Raw genomic sequence first — 10,038 nt, 5'->3', positions numbered from 1 at the left:
CTGGGGCTGCTCGCCTCCAAGGCTGTATCTAGACAGCAGCCTTGGTGCTGAGGAAGAACAGCAACAGGTGAAGTAAACGGGCACAGGCTGAGCCGAGCTAGTCTTGGTGACGAGGTGGACGGCAGCACAGGTCCTGCTGAGCAGTGGACTGTGGGAGGGAGAAGTGGGCAGAGCCTGCACTGGGGAAGTGTGGAAGGCAATGCACTCTGGTTTGAGGACAGCAGACCCTCACACACGTCAGCTAACAACATCGTCTCCCTGAGGACCACCCCTGCCAGGATGGACTTGAGTCCTGTGTCCTACGGGGTCAGCTTGGAAGGAAAAGGGCATTTCCTGGGATGTGGACAGAGCAGAAGGGACACTGCCATGCCTCCGGGCATATGCCATCCCTGTCCCCTCTGCCAGCCTCTTCCCAGGTGGACTTGAGGTCATCTGGAAGCAGGGCATGGGATACTGGAATGGGACCTGAGCTCTCAAGTCATGAACTGCCTGTTCTTTCTGACACAATCTCTTCCAGCACACGGGCCTGGAACTCCAGCTCTATCGCTGAAGGATGCAAACTGTGAACTAGGGGGAGAGCCTGGAGCGAAGCTACAGGCTTCTGCTGGCCTCTGAGGGCAGGTGGGAGAGGGAGCTAATCCACAAGGTTTCCCTGGCCTTTCAAAGCACATCAGATGGCCTCCAGTTAGAGAAGAGCCTTAGATTCAGATACAAGCTTTCCTTGTGGGAATAAATGCACTTGTGGCAGCTCCTCGGTGGCAGGAACATGATATCAGGTTCCTCTCTGTCCACCATCTCACACCGGAAATGTCAGAGCCCAGAGGGCAGCGCCGGTAGCCTTTCCCGGGCACACAAGTTTGGCATCTTGTGAGTGTGTGCACATGTATTGGGTAGCTGCCCCTTCAGTTGCCTTTGGGAACGAGCCTCCGAGTCTGGCACACCTGGCCCAGACACGGCAGCCTGGCCTTGGCTGCGGAATGCAGTCGTCCTGGGGAGGAAAGCACGAAGCAACAGGAACCAGCTGTTGTGGGGCAGCTCCAATAGCTGAGGTTGTGACATAGAGAATTGGGAAGAGCCCCAGGGAACTGGAGAGGGGCTGACCTGGTGGGAGGTGTGGACTCTGCTGCTCTGTGCTCCATGCAGCTGCCCTTGGGGGTGGGGGTGGGGAGTGGTACATGCTGGTCTCCTGGGCCACAGAGCCCCGTGCCCTGCTGGACTGGAGACCAGCCTCTCTGACATCCCACCCAGTCCCACACCTGGGTTCTGTGCAAAAAGGTTATGGTCACTGCGGTCCCTGAGGAAATGGATGAGCTCAGAGTCACCCTGGTCCGCTCAGGCCTGTGGGTCTGGACCTTCCAGTCCATCCATTGCCCACAGGGAGAAGCCAGAGCCCAGCCCATCCTTGTTCTGGGACAGGGGAGACCTCTTTTCCAGTTTTGCCAGCCCCATCAGGGTTCTGCTAGAGAGATTCTTACTCATGCTACTGTGGTAGCAGCCCGCAGGGAAATATTCCCTAAGAGGCATCTAGAGGAGGAGGGTTTATGTGGTACCTACCTGAAATCCCTGCCCCACACTTCCTGCACGGTGAGTCTGGGTGTCTGGAGCAAATCCCAGGGCAGTGTGACTTCATGCGGGGACGTACCCTGACATTCCACGTTAGACGAGCACCCAGCCAGGACTAGGGATAAAGGGGTCCAGTGAAGCCTGTTCTCCACCGAGAGCTACCGTTTGGAGTGTGTTCCCATCCCCCAGGTGGGAGCTCACCAGCCTTAGCATCAACACAGAGGACACCAAGCTGCAGGATAAGCTGGAAGGGGACATCACATTGTGTTGGCCACTAGCCAAGGCGGAGTCCTGCCCCCTTCCCAGTTTGGCACTGGGCCCTGAGCCTTCCTGCATCATCCGGGCACTCGCTGCATTAAACACATTGAACACAAACAGTCCCACTTCGGGTGTGCTGGATGGCCTCTGGAAGCAGCAGGGCTGAGTTGAGGTTGGAGAAGGATGGCCAGGCTGAAGGACAAAGTCATGTTTATCTCAGAGCCCAAATCCTAACACTTAAAACCTTAAGCCCTCTACCTACCAACTGCTGAGTCCTGGGAGCTGGACTTATGGACCACGAGCTGGAAGAAGCCTGGATGGAGCTGGACACACAGAGCCAGCATCAGGGTCTGTCTGGGCAGAACAGTGGGGCCTAAACTGCAACCTCTGAGTACTGAGCCACGGATGGAGGCAGCTGCTCTGTGCAAGGGCTCAGGTTTGGACTAAGCATACGTCTCCCATCCAGTTCCACAAACACCCAGAGACAAAGCTCGGGGTCCAGCCCTAGCCTCTGCACCTGCCTAGGTGTCCTTTCCTGCTGCATTTCCAGCACTGGAACACACTGCCCTATGAGGCAAGCCTGGGATCTTCGTCTCCTTCCTTTTTTTTTTTTTTTTTTAATGTATGTATTTTATGTATGAGTATTCTGTCCATGTATGCTGCATGCAGGAAGAGGCATCAGGTCCCATTAGAGATGATTGTGAGCCATCATGTGGTTGCTGGGAACTGAACTCAGGACCTCTGGAAGAGATGCTCTTAACCACTGAAGCATCTCTTCTACAAGCCCCGATTAGGGTTGGGGTGCAGGCTGAGTGTTTTAGTGGTGCCTTTGGCCAAAGTCAGCCCACTCCCATGAAGTGTGATGGAGACATCTTTGTCCTTGCTGCTCCTTAAATTTATTGTATATGAAGTGCCTTGGATCAAGAACCCGGGGACTGTAGTGACCAGTGACTGAAACCTGGGCATCCCGTTCTGCCAAATTAGCTTGCCCCAACTGGAAGTACGTAGCATCATCACTGTAGTGTATGTGCAGTGGAACCTGTTGGAATTAAAATGCTGGGTACTTGATCCTGCCCAGTTGTAGGCAGGAAAGCAAATGTAAGGCCAAGATTGGAGCACTGGTCAGGACAACAAGATGTAGAGGCCTCAGGGAGCCCTTCATGGGACCATGCGTAAAAAGCTGGACGCACAAGTGATACTTCTGTCACTCAAATCTGTTGCTTGTTGTGGTCACATGAATTGGCTGATGACAGATTATGTACAGTTAGCACCTGGGGGGGGCTTGTGTTAGGCATCACTGGATCCCCAGCTTCAGTTAGGGACTTTAATTTTCTAGTAGCTAAGCTAAGCACCCCATGCCCTGCTGTTGAGAAGCCTCCTGCAGCCTGTAAAGTCCCAGAGACTTTTTGCCCCAGTCTTGGGGCTTCGTGACCGAGATCCTACAGGCATCACGGCATATGAGATGGCTTGAACCTTTCGCTTTATTATTACTCAGACTATCATGTGTAGTTCTAGCGGACCTCAGACTCCACAGCTGGCTTTGCTTGCTCCTCCTCAGCTTCCTAAGTGCTCGGACTGAAGGCTTATGTCACATGACTCTAGCAATCTGTGCGGTTTAATAACAGGACATCCCCTACAGTGCTCAGTCTGCTGCTGCAATCCATCAACATCCAAGCATAACCCCAGCTGGCCTCAGGTCACACTGTGCCGACGCCCTTTGATCTTTTAACAGACTTGATTGAGGGCTCTACTCGAGGCTATGCAGTTGGGAAGTGCCGGTGCTGGGACAAGGGGCCCCGCTGCCTCACTCACGTGTGTCAGGTCTGTGGACTCGCGTTCCAGCACACTGCCACTATGGTTGCCAGGCGCCACGACGCACACTCGGCCTGAGGCTCGCCTCGGGGCGCGGCAGAGCAGTCCTGCGCAGATTTTGCGGAAACCCTTGCGGAAATGCTTAGAGACCAGCGCGTAAACGATGGGGTTGACACACGAGTTGGCATAAGAAACTAAGTGTGAAAGAATGCGCAGCGCGTAAGTGGCGCGCGTGAGCGGGAAGCGACCAAACCACACACAGAGGATGAGCGCGTGGTGGGGCATCCAACACAGGCAGAAGAGCGCGGCAACGATGACGATCATGCGTGTCACTTTGCGTTTTGCGCGCTGGGCACTCGAACCTGCAGCCACCGGGTCGACTGTGCGCCAGAGGTAGCGCACCGTGCGCGCATAGGTCAGGCTGAGAACCAGCACTGGCAACAGGTAGCTGAAGACGAAGGTGCAGAGGTCCATGGCCCGGCGTCGAGGCGCGCTCCACGCTGGGTGGCACACAGTCAGGTTGGCCAGCTGCGACTGACTGTAGTAGCTCAAGTAGGGCCCGGAGAAGAGCAGTGCTAGCCCCCAGATGAGCCCGATAGCCGCCAGCGCATTTCGAGGTGTGCGCAGCTCGCGGGAGTGCAGCGGGTAGCGGATGGCCAGATACCTGTGGAACAGGGAGCAAGGATTGTCGGGTAAACGAGAGGATTCACTGCCAGGCCACCGGCAACCCTACCCTAGCTCTGGAAGAAGGCCACTGATGACAGGTTTTATATGGACTATGGAGGGCAGGCCCAGTGCTTCTGTGATTACTTGATCCTAGAATTAAGACAGGTCCTGGTAGCAGGAGTCTAGGCCATTCATTGGCTGTCCCTGGGAATGCGGCCACTGACTTTCTCTACTCGAAAGGGGACCCCGAAATCACCGAAGACAAAAAGTCAGAGAATTTGCCTGGACTCCTGGGGTCAGAGATTATTACCTTCTAGTGACAACATAGGGAAGGAAGATCCCTAGTGCCCGAGGCTCTGACAGACAACCTGGGCAATGCTGAAGTTCTGTGCATCCCACTAGCAGGCTCGGGACCCACGCCTTGCACTCGGTGGAAATGGGAGGAGAGTGGGGATCGTGGCCGTTCTTGACTGCTCTTCCGTGGGGAGGGACAAACCAATTTCGGACCGGGATTTCCTCCCCAGGACCTGCTCCTAGTGTCTTTTCCAGCCAAGGTCCCTCCAGAGCATTCAGGAAGGTTCTTTCTCTGTCCTTTTGCTAGAGGAGAGCATCAACCCCCTGGCTTCTCTGGCTGGCAGCCTTGACCTGGCGTTTTTTGGAGCAGCTAGAAGCTCTCACTCATGCTCTCTTGGACTTCAGCGTGGGTCCTCCCCAAACAGCCCAGTCCCAAGCCTAAGGCGCCAGACAGAGATCCAGGTTCCGAGTGAGTTTGGCGCCAAGAAACAGATGCTTCCCTACAGAACTCAATTACCATCTGACTACCCGAGCAAGTTACTTACACACTAGCTCTTGTCTGTAAACCGAATACGGTAATGTTCCATAGAGGCATTAAACTCAAGCAATAATAATGTGAAGACTCCAGGGAGCTGATTTCCCCAGCCTCGGAGGTCCGAGGACCTACTTAACAGAGGGACGCTCTTAGTCACCGACTCACTCCCTTTTCTCCTCCGCTCCCTCTTTCGCTTGCATTTCCCTGCCTCTGCCACTGTGATTTCAGTGTTCTCACCCACTCTGCGCATCCCTCCTGGATCCCTGAGTGGCGGCTCCAGGCCAAGCCCCTGCCTGGATACAACGGAATGCTCGCTCACCTGTCCAGAGAGACGGCGGCCAGCGTGAAGCTGCTGGCATGCATGGTGAGGAAGATGAGGAAATGAACGGCCTTGCAGAGCAGCGAGCCGAACACCCAGCCGTCCAGGGTGTAGATGGTGGCCTGGAAAGGCACACAACACAGGATGAAGCATAGATCGGCCACGCCCAGGTTGAGGATGAACAGGTTGGTGGTGCTGACCGCCTGGCCGCCACGCAGCAGCACAGCTAGCACCAGCACGTTACCCACGGTGCCCACGAGGAAGATGAGAGCGAAAAGCAGGGGCACGAGGACCGCCTCGGGCTGCCAGCCGCCGCTGCCGCCTTCCTGGCTCGTGTCCTGGGCCCCCGGGCTGTCTGAGCCATTCATAGTGTCACCGAAGCTGACCGGTCCTGGTCTCGGTGAGCGCGCACCTCCCTCCAGCGAGACTCTGCGAGCTCCAGAAGCTAGAACAGGGGTGCGCAGGGGACAGGAGGAGGAGCGAGCACCCAGGCTGTAGGGCAGTCCCCCCCCCCTCGCTGCGGCCTGCTTCCAGAAGAGGTGCTGTTGGATGACCCTAGCTCCGCTCTGCTCCCACGCTCCAGTCCCGGGATTCGGCTAGGCTCAGTGGCATGCTACACCATCCCTGGAGCGGTGGAGGGATCAGGGTGCACGCAGGGCGTGGAGCGCCCTTGAGAGATCCACCCTACTACCCGGAATAAGGGGCCTGACACCGGGTACCGGAGCCCAGCACACCCAAAGCGGACCGGCCAGCCATGCATTCCATGCCTCTTTCCAATTTTAACTCCTAGAGGAGCAAGCACCTCACCCCGCTGCACAGGAACTCCAGAAAGTAGCCCTGAGGAGGAAGAACGGAGGGATTTTTGTTCTTTGTTTTGAGACTGGGTACCTCTGCGGAGCCCAAGTTGGCCTTGAACTCAAACCTTTCGGTCTCTAGTGCTGGGATTACAGCCTCGCACCTACATGCTTGCCCAGAATGGATATTTTCATCTCACTCCCTTTTTTACACCCAGCAAATGTTTTCCCTCCATTTTAACGCAGTTCACTGAACATGTACGACACTAGCCAGCTTTAGCATCTGGCTCTGGCAAGCCTTGCCCTTCTTCCCATTCTCTCTGCCTTGCTAAAAAACGGTTAGATTACATTCCTGACTCTAACCCCCAAGGTCTATTACCTTATTTGGCCACTTCCTCCTCCTGTCGCTGACTACCAAGGTCCAGCTATCAAAGAATTGAAATCCAGCAACCAACCCGAATCCATGCCTCACCTAATTAGCATGCCCAATTAAAACTAAGCACGTCATCATCCGAATACGGGGCTCCCCCTTTACCTTTATAAACCGCCATTTTCCTGTGGGCCACTTATGTCCCCTCTCTATCCAGAGGCAGTCTTTTGTCCCTCCAGGACAAATGCCCCCTCATCCTCCATCTCCTTTACCACCACATCCTAACCCATTTTTTTTTTTTTTCTCGCCTCTTAAAAATTATACCTGCAGCACACACCTTTGATCCCAACACTTGGGAGGCAGAGGCAGGTAGATCTCTGTGTTCGAGGCTGTCCTAGTCTACAGAGTGTGTTCCAGGACAGGGCTTGAAAAACAACAAAAACGACACCTGCAAGGTAGTTTGCTGCTGTTTGGTGCCTGAGTCACAAAGCAGTAATTTTAAATCCCCTCACCCCATCTTCACCCAACCCCTCTACCTCCTGCTTAATTAAGGCTCTCTGTGAAAACAGGGGTTTGGACATGGTTTGTGCCTAATCCAGGGTCCAAGAGAGACACCCCTTCCCCTGACATCTTTGGAGGTCTCCTTCAACTGTCAGCCTGTCTGTGACCTTCACCTCCCTTGTCTGGGATAGAATGGGCCTGGAAACACTGCCTCCATAGAAGTATGAGGTAAGACTCTAGGGGAAGGGTTGGAACAATGGCCCTTTAAGAGCACTGGCTGCTCTTGCAGAGGACACAGGTTCAGTTCCCAGCACCCACGTGGCAGCTCACAACCATCTGTAACTCCAGGAGGTTCAATACCCTCTTCTCCATAGGCTCCCGAACTACTGTGGTGTACATGCGTTCACACAGACACCTCAGAGATGTGAAAGTGGACACCAGCGAATTAATGGATCAAATCTTATTGCCTATTCAAATCTTAGCCATGAATATCCTTTTCCTAAAGCAGGGTTTGTTGATTCAGACATGGAATGCAAGCACTCTGGAGGCTGAAGTTAGAGGATTGCAAGTTCAAGGCCACACTGGGCTGCACAGAGAGTTCTAGGCCAGCCTGAGCCACTCATGAAACCCTGTCTTAAGAGAGCTGGGGTATGTGCCAGGTGTGGTGGTATACAGCTTTAAACCCAGCGCTCAGGAGGCAGAAGAAGGAGAGTCTCTGTAAGTTCAAGGCCAGTCTGGACTACATAGTGAGGTCCAAGACAGCCATGACCATAAAAAAAAAAAAGTGACATTATTTATCAGTGTGGGCATTGAATCCAGGGTCCCATATATTCTGGGCAATCACTCTATATCCCGGTCACATCCGTAGGGCAGAAAAATTATTTAGCTGGATGTGGTAGCACATATTGGCACATCTATGGTCCCAGCTACTTCGGAGTCAGAGGCAGAAGGACCATTTGAGTCTAGAAGTTCAAAGTCAACCTGGACAACACAATGAAACTGTCAAAATGAGGACCCAGGTTCAATTCCCTGTACCTACATGGCAGCTCACAATGGTCTATAACTCCAGTACCAGGATATCAGACACCTTCCCACGGACACACATGTAGGTCAAACACCAATATACATAAAAACAAAACAATGCATGTAGCAAAACAATTCTTTTTTTTGGACACTGCTCTCAATGTTAATAAAACGCTGATTGGATGATGGCTAGACAGGAGGTGGATAGGATGCTGGGAAGAAGAAGGGGTGGAGTCAGGGAGCCGTGAGAACCAGACTCAGAAGAAGCAACATGGGAAGCTCATAGATGAGGTAAGCCAGCCTGGAGGCAGCACATAGGTTAATAGACATGGGTTAATTTAAGTTATAAGAGCTAGTTAAAAACAAGTCTAAGCTATTGGCCAAGCATTTATAATTAACAATAAGTCTCTGTGTGGTTATTTGGGAGCAGCTGCCAGGACACAGAGAAACTCCACCTATAAACAATCAAACATTTGAATATAGGTGTAGGAGTGAGAACCCCCCCCCCACAGTGGGAAGAGTACATAAAGAAGGAGCAGGTGGTAAGGATGCCATAATGTCGGAGTGTGCTTGTGTCCCTAAGTCTCAGCTGGTATGGCTGAGTTGACAGCAAGACTTCCCTTAAATTTCTTTCTGAGGGTAGAGAGATGTCTCCACGGTTAAGAGCACTCATTGCTCTTGCAGAGGACCTGGGTTCTGTTCCCATGTGGTGCCTCACAATCATCTAGGACTCCAGTTCCAGGGAATCTGATGGCCTCAGAGTCTGTACACACAAGGTGCACAGACACGTGAACAAACACTCATGCCGATAAAAAAAAAATTAAAAGTTTAATTCTTTTTGAAAGAGAATCTCTTCTATGTAGTCCTGAATGTTCTAGAATTCACAATGTAGACCAGGCTGTTCTCCAACTCACAGAGATCCTCCTGCCTCTGCCTCCCAAGTGCTGGAATTAAAAGCCTGTACCACCATGCAAGGCCTATTATTTTTAATTATATGTGATGTGTGTGCCTGCATGTGGTGGTGCCTGTGGAGGCCAGGGGGGGGCTCAGGGCCCCTGGAATGGGAATCATAGCTTGCTGTGAGCACTGGAGTGGGGGCTGGGAACAGAACCTGGGTCCTCTGTAAGAACAATAAGTATTTTTAAAGGCTAAGCCATCTTTCTAGCCTAGTCTCCACCCTCACACACATACACACCTTCTACTCCTTCCTTCCTGCCTGCCTGCCTTCCTTCCTCTCTTCCTCCCTTCCCTTCCCATCCTTTCTCTCCCTCCCCTCCCTCCCTCCCTCCCTCCCTCCCTCCCTCCCTCCCTCCCTCCCTTTCCTTTCTGTTTCTTGGAGGCAGGGTCTCACATAGCCAAGCTGGCCTGGAACTTGCTGTGCAGCCAAAGGCCTTAAACTTTTGATCTTCCTGCCTCCACCTCCCAAATGCTAGGGTTTCAGGCCTGATTTATGTGGTGCTGGGGCTTGGACCCAAGACTCCATTTGTACCAGAGCACTCTAACTAAGCAGTATCCCTGGCGCTGTCTTTTTCCACTGCGAGGGTAGTGGCATTTAGTCTAGTAAATGCCATTTAGTCTAGTCTAGGGCTTTGACTAGAATACTAACAAAACTGAATTTCCCCCCTCATGGCTTTACTAAGGTACAATTCACATGCTATACCACACACACTCATTTAAAGTATTTGCTCATTTTTTTGTATATTCGTGGAGCTGGGTGGCAATCATCATATTCACTCATCCATGTTATATTCTTGTCTGTTGGGAAAGAAGTCATCCTGATGGTATGATGTGATACCTAATGTTTTAGGACATTTCTCTTTGCACTCTATGGGTCACATCCTCCTAAATCCTTACGTCACCCTTAGCCTCATCTAACTATTAATCTTTCTGATCTCTATATTTT

General features: G+C 52.6%; 1 protein-coding gene across 1 annotated transcript; it reads right to left on the bottom strand.

Annotated features, from left to right (window-relative positions):
• Positions 1-3,258: 3,258 nt before the first annotated feature.
• On the bottom strand, positions 3,259-5,830 carry Galr2 (galanin receptor 2). Its single transcript, XM_051180967.1, has 2 exons — positions 5,448-5,830; positions 3,259-4,297 (listed from the first exon to the last, which is right to left on the bottom strand). Exons 1-2 carry the CDS (start codon positions 5,813-5,815, stop codon positions 3,547-3,549), a joined length of 1,119 nt encoding a protein of 372 aa, XP_051036924.1. The 5' UTR covers positions 5,816-5,830; the 3' UTR covers positions 3,259-3,546.
• Positions 5,831-10,038: the final 4,208 nt, after the last annotated feature.

This window comes from Phodopus roborovskii, unplaced genomic scaffold (assembly GCF_943737965.1).
Source record: "Phodopus roborovskii unplaced genomic scaffold, PHOROB, whole genome shotgun sequence".
NCBI lineage: Eukaryota > Metazoa > Chordata > Mammalia > Rodentia > Cricetidae > Phodopus > Phodopus roborovskii.
Note: the sequence above shows the minus strand (reverse complement) of the source record. Positions and strands in the feature narration are given on the sequence as shown.

Bases quoted from the DNA above. Each gene is read 5' to 3' on its own strand.
- Galr2 (XM_051180967.1), bottom strand. From the start codon at position 5,815: ATGAATGGCTCAGACAGCCCGGGGGCCCAGGACACGAGCCAGGAAGGC. The intron at 4,298-5,447 runs GTGAGCGAGCAT...CCTGTTCCACAG, and splicing joins GCCGCCGTCTCTCTGGACAG to GTATCTGGCCATCCGCTACC.